This window comes from Moschus berezovskii, chromosome 20, assembly GCF_049115385.1.
Source record: "Moschus berezovskii isolate FMDL1 chromosome 20, NW_MosBer_1.0, whole genome shotgun sequence".
Classification (NCBI taxonomy): domain Eukaryota; kingdom Metazoa; phylum Chordata; class Mammalia; order Artiodactyla; family Moschidae; genus Moschus; species Moschus berezovskii.
In genome coordinates, this window is record NC_142479.1 from 66,664,293 (window position 1) to 66,682,319 (window position 18,027).

The window sequence follows — 18,027 nt, forward strand, 5'->3', positions numbered from 1 at the left end:
CTCCCTCGATAGGGTGGGGTTCACTGGGGTGTCATGGGTGGAGCAGGCACTCCCTACGGGAAGGGGCACCCCCCCTCCCCATTTGCTGAGATCTGATTCATCATAGAACCCCAGAGTCCCAGCAGGCACCAGCACCCTTTGCTCTGCAAGCGGGAGGCAGGCGAGGCCCAGGCCCTCCTCTGCTCAGTGTCCTGGCCTAGAATCCGAACTCACCAGCTTGGCAGGGAGGAGGGAGGAGCAGCCAGGCCCCACTGCCCCCATGCCCCTGAAAGGATGAGGCGGCCCCCCACTCCGCCTCCCCGCACCTGGGCCACCTGCTGGTCCTCACCCAGCATTGCCTGCCCACGTGCCCACAAGGGGCTTCCCCTTCTAGCCTGGGAAAGCACAGGTGGGCAGAGTGAGGGGTGCGGGTGGGAGGCGTCCCACGGATCTCTGACCAGGAAACAAAACTGAAAGGACAAACCCAGCCTTGAGCACATGGTCACATGCAGAGCGGGCTGCCAAGGGCAGCTGCGTCCCCAGTCCTGCTCCACGCCCACGGAGGGGCTGCCCCGCGGCAACCCTGTGAAGACACGAGGCCCAGAAGTTGGGTGGGCCAGCCGGCCAGGTGGGGCCCTTCGCAGGTGTTCCTGTACTTTGAGTCTGAACGTCCAAACCCTGAAGGCCTGACTGACAGCAAGGCCCAGGCTGCCGAGAGGGAGGGAACGTGCCCACTCACCTGTGCTGGAGGGGTCTGGGGTCTGGCGCGGCGGGGGGAAGGGGTTCGAGGAGGAACCCCAAGCCTGGGCCCTGCCACCCAAATCCTGCATTTGGGTGGATGGTCTCTGCACCCACCTGGCCACCTGTGTGGGAGAATCTGAAGGGCCCCACCAGGCCAGGAACTGCTATCACCACTTCATCCTAGCGCCAGGAAGCCAAGCAGAAGGCGGGAAGGGGAGGAAGCCAGGCCCCTTGGGGACCCACCCAAGCCTCTGGCTCCCTGAGAGCCGTGGCTGACCTCTGGGATGGGGCCACACAACGCGCACATGGGGACAGGATGCCCCGAAGAAGCTTGGGGCAGGAAGAACAGAGAAGGCAGAAAGATGCCCTGGGGGGGCAGGTTGAATTGTAGAGCCACCATTGGGCCCCCTGAGGTAGGCAGGCAGCTCCCCCCACCACCAACTGCAAAGACAGGGGCTCCAGGGCGAAGGCTCGGCCTGTGGCGGGCTGCGAGGTGGTGGCCAAGGGCCGAGAGGAGAGGGTCACCGTGTTCCTCCTCCACACCCCAACCCGATCCGACCTACCAACCCCCTTGTCGGAATACCCGCCCCCGCCCCACGGCAGCCAAGGGCCCCCCACCCCTCTGCCCAAGGAGCGCGCTCTGCGTACCAAGGCAAATAAAGGCACCTCAAACCAGGGAAGTTAGAAAAGTCTCTTTTAAGTTTTAAATTAAAATTTCACCCTGGTGAGATGATCTGATTTGGGAACTCCATCCAAAGGCAAGCCCTCCGCTCTGCTGTCCGCGGCCAGGCACAGAGTGGGAGAGGCAGGGCGGCCCTGGGGTTGGGGGCCAGCTCCCAAGTCCTACGTGAGCCCTGCACACCTGGCCGGAGACAGGGGTGACACCAGGCGAGGCAACGCAGACCGGAGAGCTGCTGCCCAGGGGTGGGGAGCAGCCCCCACACCTTCAGGCACCCAGCACCGCCGGGAGTCCCTCCCACAGCCGCCCCGGGGAATCGGAAGGCCGTGGTCCTTCTGATTCCAGAAGGTGTGACCTTTGAAAGGAGGCAGTGAGCAGACACCACGTGACTGCAGTCACGCCACCTGGCTCCCAAGCACCTGCCCTGGGACTGGGGTTGGAGGAAGGGGTGCTGGCCCACTGGGTGGCTTCTCTGGCGTTTCCCCGCTGACCCAACACCCCGTCGGCCAGCCCCGTTCTCACATACATTAGTTATTTTTATATATTCATATATATATTATAGTTATATATTAAAAAGAGGAAAAAAAAAAAAAACTTGCCTGAAGAGAAACTCCTGAAGGATCCAAGTGGCTCAGGAAGTTTACTGTCCCCCCACCCACAAAAATTCTCTTATATAAAATCTTCCAGTGCGATCTTCAGGAAACCCCCGCGCGCCCAGCTTCCCCCCCGCCCCTGGACTGCCCCCCAGCTCCAGCCCAGCGCCCGGCGGCATCCAGTCTCATCTCTGGCCGTCCATCGCCGCCATGGCTTTCTGCTGCGTGCTCCCCTGCTGTGCTCCGGGGGGCCACGTGGGCTGTGGGTGGTGGAGGTGGTGGAAGCTGTGGGCCGTGGGGGAGGAGGGCGGGATCCAGGCAGCCTGGTGGCTGGGCGGGGACGAGGCCCAGAAGGGGCTGAAGTTTGCAGGGGGTGAGCAGGCCACGGCGGTCATGGGGCTGGTGCTGCTCTGCAGGCCCTCGGAGGCGCGAAGCTTGGAGAACATGGCCAGCGCATCGGGGAAGTTGGGTGGCGTGGCAGGTGTGTTGCTGGGGGTACACATCTGCTGGGAGAGAACACGGGGGTCTCGAGGGCTGCCCATGTGGGCCCCCCTCCCCGATCCCCAGGCCACAACCCGAGGTCCGACAGAGCCTGCCTTCCCACGGGGCTCACCCAGGCCTGACCCTCTTCTATTTCCCATTGTTCAGTCCAAAAGAGGTTTCAACAGCACAAAAGCACCCCTTGCACTGAGCCGCTAAAAACCAAAAACATGGGGACAGATTCCTACAATTTTTGTCAAAACCAGAGTGTTTCTTTTTTTAAAAAATATTTATTTATTTGGCTGTGCTGGGTCTTAGTTGCAGCAGGTGGGATCTAGTTCCCTGACCAGGGATCGAACCTAAGCCCCCCGCATCGGGAACACAGAGTCTTAGCTACTGGACCACCAGGGAAGTCCCTGGAGAGTATTTCTTGATGCTTGGGAATGACGCCCCAAGTGTCAGAAGCAAATGGTTAATTCCAGCCAGGAGCTAGGGTGTCAGATTAAAGCCAGGACAAGGGAGGATGCCCAGGACACCACTGCTTAGTGCTTCAGCCTGGGTGAAATCCCGCCCTCAGATGTCCCGGCGTGGTCAGTCAAGGGAACAGTCAGACCTGGGGTCTCCCTCCAAGGCCAGCCCAGGAGCAGCTGTGCCTGCCCGGCAGCAGTGCTGGTTGGCAGGCCTCAGGGCCTCTGCCTCATCACCTCACTTCTCACAGGGGTGCCAGGTCTTTCTGATTATTCTGTGTTAGAGATGAGGAAACCGAGCCCCAAAGCTCAAATCATTTGACCAAAAACACAGCACAGCAGGGACTTCCCTAGTGGGCCAGTGGTTAAGAATCCGCCTTCCAGTACGGGGGATGCAGGTTCAATTCCTGGTCGGGGAACTAAGATTGCACAAGCCACGGGGCAACTAAACCCGTCTGCCTCAACTAAGACCCGATGCAGCCAAATACTTAAAAGAAAACAAAGCACACCACTGCAGGGTGCAAGCTGAGAAGCCGGAACCCGGGGGACTCCCAGGTCTGCAGGCCCAAGCTCTTAACCTCTACCCAGCCCCTGCTGCTGCTGCTGCTAAGCCACTTCAGTCATGTCCGACCCTGTGTGACCCCATAGACGGCAGCCCACCAGGCTCCCCCGTCCCTGGGATTCTCCAGGCAAGAACGCCCAGCCCCTGAAGAAGTGAAGAAGTGAAGTCGCTCAGTCGTGTCCGACTCTTTGCGACCCCATGGACTGTAGCCTACTAGGCTTCTCCGTCCATGGGATTCTCCAGGCAAGAATACTGGAGTGGGTTACCATTTCCTTCTCCAGGGGATCTTCCCGACCCAGGGATCGAACCCAGGTCTCCCACATTGGAGGCAGACGCTTTAACCTCTGAGCCACCACTCATCTGCAATTAGTGAATCTAGCGCAACTTCACACCTGTGCTCCCCGAGAACAAAGAACCAGGGATCTCGGTTTCCGGTGTCCCCGGCGACTCACTGCCAGCGTCTCAGCAAGCCCACTCAGCCCCTCTCAGCCCTCTTCCCGGGGGTAGCTGCAGACATGCCAACCTCTGCTGTCTTCTGTCACAACCCTGAGCAGGGACTCCAGCCAGGAAGGGCAGGGGCTGGGCTGGTATGCCGTAACTGGCAGCCTCCTTGCAAACACCAGGGACAGCAGACCCCCCCACCCTGCCCCTGCCATGTGGGGAGCACAGAGGTGCCATCCAGGAGCACCTCGCGGGGGCCCAGAGAGGAGGCAGCAGAGAACACGGCCTGCACAGAGCCTGCTGTGACCCCCATGGCCGCTTGTCCCTTTCCCAGGAAGCCATGGGAGCCCTTCTTTGAATTTCTCCTAATTTTAGCAACACTGGCCCCTCCCCCAGGCACAGGGCTCAGGCAGCAAGATTTGAGGACTCTTCACCTTGCAGATGGAGCTTACACAGCTCTGCAGTTAAAAACTCCAGCTCCCAAATGGGGACAGGCCTCTCTGATTAACTGGGCTGGCCCCCCCATCAGCAGCTGGGACTCCAACCTGTGTCCTCTCCCGGGAGGCCACAGGACCCAGGGCAGCAGGCCTGGCCCCACCCAGACCACTTCCCTCCTCCCTTCACTATTCCTCCACCACCACCCCCCTTCCAGGGCTGACTTCTCGGCAGCAGGAAACAATGAATGGGGGGTGGGGGCAGAAGCCAATTGCATCACAACATCGTGACCGACTTCCCCAGTTCACCAAGCCAGCAATCTGGAGCAGGCCTGTGCCCGCCTGCCTGTGTGAGCTCAAGCAATTTCCTTAACCTCTCTGGAGCTTCTCTCTGCTTCTATAAAACCAGGGGTTTGGACCCAGTCCTGTGAAAGTCCAGCTCTGCTGTTAACAGCTACGGAGAGCGTGCCCCAGCTCTCAAGCACACCCAGCGTCCACTGTGCCCTCTGAACGTCCCACTGTTTCCTATCCAATGTTTTTTTCCTCTTCCTGGCTCTTCCAAATCTAACCCAGAGCCCATCCCCCTCTTATCTGGGAGGACGCCTCCAACTGTTTATGTCCAGTAATCTAGGGAACAACTATTTATCAGTTACTCATGGCCTGGGGCACTTCTGGTATTTTTATGTAACATTTTCCTTTGATTTACTATCTCTTAAAAAAATGACCAGCTCCAAGAGAGCAGGGATGGTGTTCTCCCAGGTGTTGGTTAGGTACTCAATACATGGTACACTTGTGGGAGACAACAATCATACTGTTACAAAACTGGCAACAGCCCTCAAGGGAAGCTTCAAAAGGATTACAAACCCTGGGGATTTGCAGGGAAAGAGCAAGAGAACCTAAAAGGATCACCAGTCCTGGCTCTCGCAGGCGAGCCTCTCTGCCGAAGGCACCACAGAGCCACTGAGCCGGAAGCCTGGGCCTCTTGAAATGACCAGTTGATGGAACAAACCTCGAGGGCCCCTTTGAGAGGACACAGAGGCAGGACATTCCCAGGCTCACATGGGAGCTTCCCTTCAGTAAGGTGTGGGTGGAGGCCCCCCTGGACATGAACCCCTCTTGGTTTTACCAAGAGCCTGGCCTCAACTGCCACAGTCCTGAGGCCGGCATAATTCTCATCATACTCCAATGCAGTTTTGTTTTTTGATTTATACACAACACGGGTCATTCCAAGAGAAAAGCTGGTTAAAGGGGTCAAAACAGACCCCCCACCACCACTTGTCCTTTGTAACTAGATGAATACATGGCATCAAGAACAAGACACAGAAGAGGAACCCATGGCAGCTTCTCAAGGCAAAGCGGCCACTCTGAGAAGGGAGCTGTGGGCAAGGACACTGAGCGTGAGAAATGGCAAAAAATACACTGTTCAGAAGCCGCAACAGATCTGGAGTGTGTTTTACGATCCCTATCGTGGGGCCCTCCTCCCCCAGCAGGGCTAACCGGTAACTAGAGGGGGAAGAGGAGGCATTCAACCTCTAAAGTTAAGGGATGTCCTGTGCCCACTGGCGAGCAGGATACCTTATGGCCAGGAGGGCAAAGGCCCAGGCCTGGGGCCAGCTTGGAAAAGAGAAGAAAGCAAATCCAGGCCTGAACCACTTCTGTTTCCTGTGCTTTATGTCTTCACCTACAGAGATTAAACGCATTCCTGGCTTATCTAGTCAAAAACCTGTAAGTCTTCCAGGCGGCTCAGGGTTAGGTCTTTTCCTAAGAACAGGAAAGAGTGGACATAACTACCTGGGAAGAGCCCAGCTCCCAGGCCGTAGTGGGTTTATCCCTTTCCTGTTCCCGTAGAGCTGGGCTGTTTGGACTGGGGGGGTGGGGGTGGGGGTTGTTGCCACTCAACAGCACGAAGTGGCCCTCCATAAACAGACACCCCCAGGTCCCAGTCCCCTGGTGGGGGCGCCTTCGCTCCCTCCCCCGATGTCTAGTTATCCTCCGAGCCCCCTCCCCATACCTGCCTCCTGGCTACTCCTCCGGCCACCCTCCTGGCCCCTGGCCTAGGAAGATAACCGGGGCACAAGGCCTCAGGTCGGGCCATAGTGGCCCCGGAAGCCTGACCACAAAGTTGGGCGAGCCGGCCGGCCCCGGGAGCCGCTCTTTCCTGGAAGACATTTTGGCTCTTTGTTTACAACGCTGCGCGGCGCTCCCCGGCAACATGGCTGTCACCGCCGGCGCCTGACAGCGGCCCCCGGCCCGCGCGCTCGGCCGCCCCGCTGCCTGCGCCCCCGGCTGCCCCGGGTGCGCCGCGGCCGCGGCGAGGCCTGCCCTCCCGCCCGCCGCGCCCGGCCACACTTACCATCTGGTGGTGGTGGTGGCCGTTGGGAATGTTGGTTTCTTGGAAAAACGTGCTCAGGGCGGTCTGCGGACAAACACAACGGCAGGGTGGCGGTTAACGGCGGTCGAAGGCAGGAAGCCCACCGGCCTGCCCGGCCCCACCGGCAGGGACCCTCCGCGGCGTCCGTGGCGCAGCGCTCCCGGGCCTCCGGGTCCGACCCTTCGGCCCGCCGGCACGCGTCGCTTGGAGGGGCCGGCCCCCAGGCCGCGCGAGGGCCCCAGGCGGCGGGTCCCGCGCCCCACGCGGGCGCCGATCGCCAGACCGGGCGATATAAGTAGAGCTTCCCGGCCCGCTCCCCCTCCGCGTCGCGCGGCCCGGCGCCGCGGCCAGCACCCCGACCCCAGGGCTGGCGGGCAGCGAGCGGGGCCGCCCGGGAGCGCGGGCTCTCGGCCCGCACGCACCTCAAACTGCCAGTGCGCCGCCTGCAGCAGCTGCTTCGCCTGGTCGGCCGCGCAGCCCGCGGCCAGCACGAACTGGTTGATCATGACCTGGTGCCGCAGCTCATCCATGTTCACCGACATGGCTCCGGCCGGCGCGCACTCCCGGGCTCGGCGGCCGCGGGAGGCCGGCTGCCCTCCGCTCGCGCTCGCCGCCGCCGCCGCCCGCGGCCTCCGGACCCTCGGCCGCCGCGCCGCCCGCCTGGCGAGTGTTGTTGTCCGACTCGCGCTGCCGGCCGACACCACAAACAACAGCGCGGGGCGGGGCCGCGTGTCCCAACGTTCGGGGGCCGAGAGCCGCCGCCGCTGATTGGCCCGCTCCGCTCGGCCGGGGCCCGGTTCCCGTGCGGACGTTCGATTCGAATCCTGCGGCCTGCGGGCCCGCACTGTTTCTCTTTTTGCCTGGCCGCGCCCATTGGCGGACGTCGGCGCCGTGGGGCTCCCGGGCATTGGCCAGACGCTGTGTTTTGGCTCGTCCGGGTTTCTGACTGGCCCCGACCCGGCGTTTGGGGCGGAGCCACGCCATCTGATTGGTCTCCCGTGAGTCTGTTTGAACTCAACTTGAAAACCTTGAGTGCCAGCTGATTGGCTGAGGCTCCTCTATTTGCTGTTGTAGTCTTGGGGGGTGGTGCGGCCAAGTTCATTCATTACTTCATTGAAACTGAACATGCTCAGCTGGAAAAGCAAGACAGAGTGGCTTTGACTCACTTCCTCTGAAAGATGTGGTCATCTCGAGAAACACAGTGATCAAAATAGGAAACAGAGTCTTTGCAGCTGCTCAAGTCTCAAAATTGTTTATTTTTTTTAAACTTTCAAGCAGCTCTATTTTTTTTTTTTTTGGCTATTTATTGAAGTGTAATGTAATCTCTTCAAGCCTCCTTCCAGTCCAACCCACCCCAAAAGCCCAACAGCCTTTCCCTACGTTTTTAGGCCAAAAACTTGGCTTTCTGAAGATGTGAACTAATGTTAAATATAATAGCAAGGAGAAAACGAGACTTTCTCAGACACTAATATTGAAAACGAAAAAAAAAACAAAACCAAAAACTGTTTTTCCATAAATTGATTGACCTAACTGAAACATTAATTTGTTTCTATACAGGAACTGGCTCTCAACTCTAGACATTTAAAAACAAAGTTTATTTATATACACTGAGTTTTCATCTTCTGAATTAGATTTAACCTTCAAGTTTTGTGCTTGGGAATTTTCAGGTTGGGAAAAGAACTAGGAGTTTAAGCAGACTGAAGATGGGCCAGAGAGTTGAGAAAGGTAAACATTGCTAGGAATTCACTGTGAGAATTTTTTTCTGAAAATCTTTGTAAGTCCTGGATCTAAAATATCAAAGAGTATATTATAATTAATTAAGAGTCTTCAGAACAGGAGGCTAAAAGAAAGGAAGCATGATTCTATTTTGACTTTGCCTGAAGTGGATTTAACTCTCCATCTAAGAAAACCTAACCATATTTAAAAAAAAAAAAAAGAATATAAATAAGGAAAAAGTTACACCCAATGTTTATGTACTGATGAAAAACAGCTTCAGGCACTATAATGAGTTTGTCCCACTTAGTTAGTTCCTTTGTTTGTTTTGAAGGAGCAGGAGTCAGTTTTTTGCCTGCCCAGACCCATTTCTGTTGCTGTAATTGTACGTAGTTACCTCCAGGTTTGCATGGATTGAGACCTGGAGTGTGGCTGAAGAGTCAAGTACAGCTTGCAGCCCTTCCCTTCCAGTAATTGCAAGGTGAAAACAAAAGTGAGCAGCCAGCAGCTGCCATTTGCCAGGGAGCCCGGGCCACAGGCAGCCTCAGAACAAGGAAGTACTGCCACTGTGGGGCTCCGGTTTTCACGAGTACATACAGGTGTCCAGCACGCCAGGGCCCTGAGTGGCAGGATAGGACTGGGCAGAGGCATTTCAGGCCCCAGGAACCCTTATGCCTGCTTGTTTGTTTTGACTATGCCTTGCAGCATGTGGGACCTTAGTTCCCCAACCAGGGATCAAACCTGTGCCCCCTGCAGTGGAAACGCAGAGTCTTAACCACTGGACCACCAGGGAAGTTTCAGGAGCCCTTTTGTTTTGTTTAGTAGCTAAGTTGTGTCTGTCTCTTTGTGACCCCATGGACTGTAGCCCTCTAGGTTCTTCTGTCCATGGGATTTTCCAGGCTAGAATACTGGAGTAGGTTGCCATTTCCAGGAAGACAAAGGTCCTGAAAACACCAAAATTGCCAAAGCTATTTTTTCTTGGGTATCAGTGCAGTCTGTTCTGAAGCTTTATTTAATGTTTACCATTTGCAGGGCACAGCTGTAGATACCCAGCAGAGGCATGGAAGACCAGGCCCCCAAGCCATTCTGGTTATCTGCTGTGGACATAAAGTCAACTTGGGCAGAGAAAGCAACAGAATTCTGCCTCTGATTTGTCACTGTGAGTAGTGGAAATGCTTAATCAATACTTTGGTTTCTGAGAATCTGTTTGGCAATGAATAGGAGTAGGGCTTCCCCTTCTCAGGCTGGGAAACAGGAGTGTCCCCCTCCTGGGAGCACGGGGAAAATGAATGAGGTCATGTTTGTAGAGGGCTTTGAGCTGTTGGGATGAAAGCAGCTCCCCAAGTGCAAGGTGTTATTAACCGAAGGTATTATTATTTTCATCTGAGAGGACAATGTGCAGCAGGCAAAACAGAGCAATAAAAACACGCCCATTAATAACGAATAAAGCACAGTAGTAGTCTTGGAAGGAACAAAATCTTTGTTACGTCAATGGTCTAGGCTACAGTAACAGCCATGATACAACGACTAAGAGAAACAGTCTTAGCCAGTATTTCCTCGGGGGCGTGGGAGGTGGGACGGGGGTCCGGATAACAAGGATGTTGGGAATGCAAGTCATTGAGTTGGTGGAGAGACAGGCAACAATCAATAGCTGGATCGTCACAAACAGTTGCAATTAATCAAGCATTTCTGGTGAGCCAGGCATCTTTTGAAGGGTTTATTGTTGTTTAGTCGCTCAGCGGTGTCCGACTCTTTGTGACCCAGTGGACTAGCCCACCATATTCCTCGCTCCATGGGATTTCCCAGGCAAGAATAGTGGAGTGAGTTGCCATTTCCTTTTCCAGGAGATCTTCCTGACCCAGAGATCAAACCCAAGTCTCCTGCCTTGGCAGACAGATTATTTACCACTGAGCCACCAATGAAGTCTTTCAAAGAGTTTACTGTCTGCTAACTCATTTCAATCCATGACAGTCCAGAATTCCATTTCACAAGCGAGGCAATTAAGGCACAGAAGAGGGGAGGAGTTTACCTAAGGTCACAGTAGTAAGTGCTGCAGTGAAGCATCGGCCGGTGTAGTTCCAGAGCCGTGCAGTTAACCATTATACCACACTACCTTCCTTAATGCTGTAGTGTCAGCTCAGTGGGGCTCACAAAGAGCCATCAAGGGCACTGGGACTTGCACAAGGGTTGCTTGGAAAGGAATGAGCCCCAGATGAGGAAAAGGAGGCATCTGCTCTCTTGGGCAATCAGGGGGGAGGGGTGGAGAACTGACATTCCCAGTCCATCTCTGATGTACATTCCATTCCTATTTCTTTCTTCTTCCTCTCTACTTCTTCTTCTCTGACCCAAACAGATCCAACAAAACTGAGAGAAGAACTTCCTTGGCGGTCCAGTGGTTAAAACTCTACATTTCCAATGCAGTGGGGTGTGGGTTTGACTCCCTGGTCAGAGAACTGAGATCCCACATGCTGTGTAGAACAGCTAAAAAACTAAAAAATAAAACAGCAACTGAGAGGGGGCACTTGAAGACTCTTGGTGTGTAAGACCCACCATATGCAGTCCCCTTGCTGAAATTTTGTACACCTCTGAACATCTTCTATGGTTTGAAACTTCCAATAGGCTTTGAGATTCAGAGAGGGTGAAGAACTTATTCAAAGTCACTGCTTGATTTATGGTAGCACTAGGATTAGATCTCTTCTTTTCTTCCATCCCCTCCATCTTTCCTTCTTTCCTTCCTTCCCTCCCGCCTCAAAGTCTTATTTCTTGTTTCCCTGCTGTTGCTTCAAGACACCAAGACGATAGGACAAGGTGGCCGGGAGAAGCAGAAAGATGTTGAGAGGAGAAGAATCCTGGAGGGGATGTAGTGTCAGGTAAGGAGGTCGAATCCAGACAGAGTTCGAGGGGCAGCTGGGTTAGGCTGGAGGATAGGCATGCCTCTCCTTTTACGGACTTCTAATGCAATTGCTAACTCTTGCTTGTTTAACACAACCTATTTTTTTTTAACTTCTTTTTTCTGTTGCAGTGGGTCTCAGTTGCAGTGTTCGGGCTTCTCTCTAGCTGCAGCCTGTGGGCTCTAGGGCTCAGTAGTTGCGACACAGGGACTCATTAGCCCTGTGGCATGTGGGGTCTTATTTCTCTGACCAGGGATCGAACCTGAGTCCCCTGCATTGCAAGGCTATTTCTATTATATGATGGTTAAGGTAATTGATGATTTTGAACTGTGGTGCTGGAGAACACTCTTGAGAGACCCTTGGACTGCAAGGAGATCCAACCAGTCCATTCTAAAGGAGATCAATCCTGGGTGTTCACTGGAAGGACTGATGCTAAAGCTGAAACTCCAATACTTTGGCCACCTCATGCGACGAGTTGACTCACTGGAAAAGAATCTGATGCTAGGAGGGATTGGGGGTGGCAGGAGAAGGGGAAGACCGAGAATGAGATGGCTGGATGGCATCACCGACTTGATGGACATGAGTTTGAGTGAACTCTGGGAGTTGGTGATGGACAGGGAGGCCTGGCGTGCTGTGATTCATGGGGTCGCAAACGGTCGGACACGACTGAGCGACTGAACTGAACTGAACTGAAGGTAAACTTGGCCACTTTTTTTTAGTCTTTTTCCTTAAAGAAAGGGTTTCTCTAATGGCTCAGATGGCAAAGAATCTGCCTGCAATGCAGGAGACCCAGGTTTGATCCCTGGGTTGGGAAGATCTCCTGCAGAAGGAAATGGCAACCCACTCCAGTATCCTTGCCTGGAGAATCCCGTGGACAGAGGAGTCCATGGACTCGCAAAGAGTTGGACACAGCTGAGTGGCTAACTTTCCTTAATGGAGATGGGGGCTTGGTGCAGTAGCCCATCTACTCCAGGCAAATCCCAGTCCTCCTCTGTGATGATTGAGATTTATGTCTGTCGAGAATGTTCTCTGAACCCAGCTCTGTGCTATTCTTTATTTGGATTACCTTTTTTAATACAACAGTCTGGCAAGGTGGGGACTGTGCATATCCCCAAATAGAAAGAAGAAAAGCGGGGTCAGAGAGGTAATAAGTGACCAAGTCACCAGTTAGCTCAGGGTGGAGCTGAGGTCTGAACCCAGGTCCACGTGTTTGCTCCCAGAGCTTATGCTCTTCAATATCACAGGCTCCTTTCTAGCTCTGTCCACCCGCTGGAATCCACCTTCAGTGATACAAAAACTGGTCTGTATTGTTGGAAGCAGTGGGAAGGTCAAAGCCAGACCTCAGGGATGAGTTCATACTAGTTTATACCAGATTACGTTTTCATTAGATGTCACATGTCCACAAGGGACAAAGGTCGTACCACTCCCAGCAGAGTTAATGGCGTTTCCCAAAAGCAGTGCGGGTGGCCTGTACTCTGTGTCCTGTACCTGCCGGGCCCCGTGATAAGCCAGCCCCTCCTCTCATTGCGAGGTGTGTCTTATGGCAGTTAGGTCTCTGGCAACCCTTTCGAAGAGACAACATCAGAGGGGGGCCTTGGCCAGAGGGCAGGAGACGGCCTTCTTAGGAAGGTCTTCCTTCTCTGGGGTCCTCAACTGTCCTCTTGGATTCCAGCACCAGTCTCTTTCTATGGGACAGAAATTGATGAGCCTGGCACTGGGCCTCTCTAGCCCCACCCATGCTTCCAAAACACAGGAGGAGCCGGTTGCTATGACCGCCACTGACTTTAAGGTTTGAGACAGGCTTCCAACCTGGCACACCTTTTTTTTTTGAGAACTATATCATGCACTAAGTGTGTGTGCAACCTATGCACAGTCTGAAGCATCATGAACAATCACCCACGTAGCCAGCACAGAACTCAAGACTGCTACGTCTGAGAGCCATGACTGTCCTCAAATGCATATTCTTTTCCTCCCCAGACACATAATCCTCAGATTTGCATTAAGCATTCCCTTGTTTGCTTATTTTTTGTCATTTAATCCTATGTGTATGTATTTCCAGACAAAGGTGATTATGAGTCTAAGAGATTGATTCCAGTGCACAAATGACTCACCTTTCCCCAGGCCCAGGCCTTCTGTCCCCTAACTCTGTTGGGTGAGCTCAACGGAGCCCCCTGAGCAATACGAATCCCTAGCTCTTTTTTGTGACCTCAGACAGAGATGCTGATCTAAACTAGCAATCATAGGAGATAGTCCAAGAAAGTTCCTTGGAGGAGGGAAATCTAAGTTGGGAACGATTTGGGTAGATAGAAAGGAGAAAGAAGAGAATCTTGGTTTTGTTTTTTTTGGCTGTTCTGGGTCTTTGTTGCTGTGCGAGGGCTTTCTCTAGTTGCGGTGAATAGGGGGGCTACTCTCTAGTTGCAGGGCTCTAGGCATGAGGGTTTCAGTAGTTGTAGCCCATAGGCCCAGTTGCCCCTCGGCATGTGAAATCTTCCCAGACCAGGGATCGACCCCATGTCCCCCACACCAGCAGTGGCTTCTTAACTACTGGTCTACCAGGGAAGTCCAGAAAGGAACTTGAAGAGTCACCTTGAAAGCAAGTTCATAGCAAGACCCATTGGAGCAGAAGCCCCAGCTTCTGCTGGGAAGTGGAAGGTGGAATGTTAAGCTTGGCGAGGCAAGGGTTGGAGTGGACCCGTGCTGGGCAGCAGGGGAGAAGTGGGGCTAAAGTATCACTTCCTTTATCCATGAAAAATGGGACATCCCTCCTCAAGTTGCTGCCACGACTCTTCAAATTAGGTTAAGCTGAGTTATGCTGGGGTAACTACAATCCTTACTTGTTCACTGTGGTTTGGTGACTTTCAAGAAAAACTGACCTCTGGGCTATAACGATCCAGCCTATGGGAGCTTCCACTGTCTTGTAAACTATAGCCCTCAGGCTGCCTCCTGTTTTTGTAAATAAAGTTTTATTGGAACACAGCTACACTTATTTGCTTATGACTCATCTATGAGTACTTTTGAACTATAGTAGTTGCCGTATGAACAACAAAGTTTACAACGTTTCCTGTCTGACCCTGTGCACCAGCCAGAACTTGGCAATGAGAGGGCTGGAGGGTTGAGCACTGGCAAGTAAGCGCTTTAGCACAGAAGTAATACACCTCTGCTCATGGTTCATTGTCTGGAAGAATCACATGGCGACTCCTAACTTCCAGGGAGCAGCAAAGTTGATCCACCACACACCCAGAAGTAGAGAAGGAGGGACTGGTGAACATCAACAGTGTCTAAATGACCTCTGTGAGGCCCTTCCACAGGTACCAGGCTGTCAGGCAGTGAGGATGGACTTATTTTCGCTTGCTTATCTGTAAATCCCAGAGTCATAGAGGGAATATAAATGCACCAGGGCTCAGCAAAATGGAGAGAAATATCGGAGAGGTCTGGAGTTTCCAATGAGATGCTACTTGAGATTGCAGAAATTTTCAGAAACACAGGAAGCCAGGGTATATTGAGGAAGGAGAAAAAAAAGGGAAAGCAAGTCCTGGAGGGGAAGTGTTTATTTAAAATAAAGTCCTTGGTTGGTTTTGTTGTTGTTGTTTTCTGAAGTTTTGTGGTAACAGGTACCTTCCTCCTTTGGGAACATAGGGTACCTTGGGGCAGATGATGGACATTTGCTATTTCCTGACCCCAAGAGCCCACGCCACATAGATCACTCTGTGGACCAAGCAGGGTGATGTTAATAAACACAGGGCAGCTTTCCACATAAAGAGGAAGGAAGTTTCTACTGAGAATGAGAACTCTGGGTTGTACACAACAGAATTGGGAAACTACTAGAACGCGCCTTTGTCACCAGCAATGCCCATGTCCATCAAGCCCTGGACCTTGAGAGCAGCCAGAGGAAATCCTATGACCTGTCCTTGGAGAGCTGCCAGATCAGAGCCATCCTACCAACCAGGCTGTGCACAGAGCCCAATCATCAAACAGGATTGTGCAAGGAGTCAGGATTTCTGTCCAGACCTGAAGGCTTTTATAGAGCACAGGCATCACCAAAGTGTCTATAGGAGAGAAGTTTAAGGCCAAGAAAGACCTAGGAGGGGTATCAAAGGGCTTGCTGAAAATGGTCCTAATTCAGATAAGGAGAAGAGGTAGAAGGAAGTGGGATGAGGAAGGTAGGTTAAACTTATAGGGACTTCCCTGGTGGTCCAGTGGCTAAGATTCCATGCTCCCAATGCAGGGGGCACGGGTTCAGTCCCTGGTCAGGAAACGAGATCCGACATGCTGTGACTAAAGATCCCATGTGCCACAACTGTGGCCCAGCACAGCCAAATCAATCAGTAAATATTTTAAAAAACAAACTTGGAGAGGCAAAGTGAAGGTGAGGTGGGGAGCCGTCCCCACGTGTTGTCCTTTTGCACTGGTGGCCCTACGGAGAGAACTACTCTGCTGGCTCAGTGACCAGCAGGCCTGGCAAAGGGACAGGTTTTCCTCATGGAGGCTGGTAGGACCGGTAATCTGAGGTGAAGACCTGGGGCTTTAGGCTCAGGTGAACCTTCCTGCTCCCTGCACCTGGTTGAGTGAGTTTCAGGTTCCTCATCTGGGAAATGGGAACAATAACCATACTTATCTCTTCAGGGTTGTTTGGAAGATTAAATGAGATAACACATTCAAAACTGCTTGGATGGAGTCATTGTTCAAAATCGATTATTCTTTGTAAGTATTTAGCAAGTCATTTATTGAATGACTCACATACAGGAAATGGACTTCCCAGGTGGCTCAGTAGTATAGAATCTGCCTGCCAATGCAGGAGAAGCAAGAGATTCAGGTTCAATTCTTGAGTCTGGAAGATACCTTTGAGTAGGAAATGGCAACCCACTTCAGTATTCTTGCCTAGAAAGTTCCATGGATAGAGGAGCCTGGCGGGCTACAGTCCATGGGGTCACAGAGTCAGACATGACTGAGCGCAAATGCACATATAGGAAACAACGCGCCCGGACCTTCTGAAGGATTCAAAGAAATCTAAGACTGGGGGTGTGCTGGCAAACTGGCTCTGGGGTGTGGGGGAAGCCCTGGTTTGCAGCTTTTGATGGTTTCTGTGGTTTAAATAGTTCCATCACGGACAACTTCAAGCTACTGGCAGTTTAGCAACTGGCTGGCAAAATTCCAAATAATCTGCTCTAGAGAGCAGGCCCCCAACCCAATGGGCTTTCTCTGTAGTTAGCAGATGACACACCAGTGAAAACAGTAGTGGCTGACAGATGCACAGCCCAGTCCATAGATGGCTGATCTAGAGGGCCTCTGAGGGCCCTGTTTTCAGGGCACAAGCAGGGTTTACTGAGATGCAGAGGGAGGAAAGGGCTCAGGGATAAAATATCCATCCTGTGTAAGGTAATAGGGAGCCATTGAAGGTACATGGGCAAGAGTATATGATGATGATGACTGCATATCAGTAAAGTTAAGCTGGGAGTGATTTTTAGAGTGGATGAGAAGAGAGAGGATTGAGAGGCAGGAAAACCAGAGGGGAAGCTATGAAATCGCTAGATCTCTTTTTCATGCACAGATTGCATCTTGGACTAGGAAATATAACAGTATACCACAAAGCAATATAACAAACATACACTTCGTGGAGCATAACAGCGATCTGAGGCTTCCAGCAGTTTACCCTGAGAACCACAGTGGTGAGTAGCATCTCTGATTATTACTCAGGTTCAACACACAATCTTTGAAGAACCCCTGATGAAGATAGTAGGTGTCACTTAAATGAAGAAGCAATTAGCTCAGGAGTAAATGTGTCTTATAAATGAAGTCAGGCTTCCCAGGTGGCTTGGTGGTAAAGAAGCCACCTGCCAATGAAGGAGGTGTGGGTTCAATCCTAAGTTGAGAAGATCCCCTAGAGAAGGAAATGGCAACCCACACCAGTATTCTTACCTGGGAAACTCCATGGACAGAGGAGCCTGGTGGGCTACAATTCAGGGCACTGCAAAGAGTCAGACATGACTGAGCATACACACACACACACACAAAGTCACGGAACTGGTCGAGGATCAAACTTTAGCGAGGAGCTGACTCATCGGAAAAGACCCTGATTCTGGGAAAGATTGAGGGCAAAAGGAGAAGGGGGCGACAGAGGATGAGATGGTTAGATGGCATCACCAATTCAATGGACATGAGTTTGAGCAAACTCCAGGAGATAGTGAAGAACAGGGAAGCTTGGTGCGCTGCAGTTCATGAGGTCGCAAGGAGTCAGACATGACTTAGCAAATGAACAACAGCAACAGGCTTCAGCAGGGAAGCGCCTTGAATGTGCGTGTGACACTTTTAACCTATTTGCTTAGACTCTGATCTAGCCCTCGGGGTGATCCTCAACCCTCTTTTCTCATCTGCCCTTTGGTTTTCATGCCTGGGAGGAGATGAATGACCCATCTGACCTCAGTTCCAGTTTCAGGGGGATAGAGGGAGGGTGTAGGAAGACGACAGCTCCCTGCTTGAGCTTGAGCTCAGTACTGGGTAACTTCTGTGGGAGGGTGATGTACTGTGTGTTGGGACTGGCATCCCAACAGGTGAACACGTATTCACGGTGATTTGTCCTCTTCTGCTGGCACTAGAAGTCAACCTACCCTGTAAATAAAGACACCAAACCAGCAATTCAGGTTTCCCACAGCGAGGCCTGGAGCACTGAGCCTGGGAT

General features: G+C 52.8%; 1 protein-coding gene and 1 long non-coding RNA gene across 3 annotated transcripts; one reads left to right on the forward strand and one right to left on the reverse strand.

Moving 5' to 3' along the window:
• Positions 1-1,401: 1,401 nt before the first annotated feature.
• On the reverse strand, positions 1,402-7,579 carry UBALD2 (UBA like domain containing 2). Of its 2 annotated transcripts, none has more exons than XM_055408535.2 (3): positions 7,170-7,579; positions 6,730-6,792; positions 1,402-2,498 (listed from the first exon to the last, which is right to left on the reverse strand). In XM_055408535.2, exons 1-3 carry the CDS (start codon positions 7,287-7,289, stop codon positions 2,178-2,180), a joined length of 504 nt encoding a protein of 167 aa, XP_055264510.1. In that variant the 5' UTR covers positions 7,290-7,579; the 3' UTR covers positions 1,402-2,177. The 2 variants fall into 2 exon arrangements, with proteins under 2 accessions (XP_055264510.1, XP_055264511.1); XM_055408536.2 differs by having other exon boundaries at positions 1,402-2,495; positions 7,170-7,576.
• On the forward strand, positions 5,981-9,600 carry LOC129544696 (uncharacterized). Its single transcript, XR_008683515.2, has 3 exons — positions 5,981-6,101; positions 8,415-8,472; positions 9,493-9,600. It is a non-coding gene; the product is annotated as an uncharacterized LOC129544696 (long non-coding RNA).
• Positions 9,601-18,027: the final 8,427 nt, after the last annotated feature.

What these genes read in the sequence shown, in the direction of transcription:
- UBALD2 (XM_055408535.2), bottom strand. Translation starts at nt 7,289, where the DNA reads ATGTCGGTGAACATGGATGAGCTGCGGCACCAGGTCATGATCAACCAG. An exon ending in CGGCGCACTGGCAGTTTGAG is followed by an intron (nt 6,793 to 7,169) that starts GTGCGTGCGGGC and finishes GTTTGTCCGCAG; the next exon opens with ACCGCCCTGAGCACGTTTTT. An exon ending in GCCACCACCACCACCAGATG is followed by an intron (nt 2,499 to 6,729) that starts GTAAGTGTGGCC and finishes GTTCTCTCCCAG; the next exon opens with CAGATGTGTACCCCCAGCAA.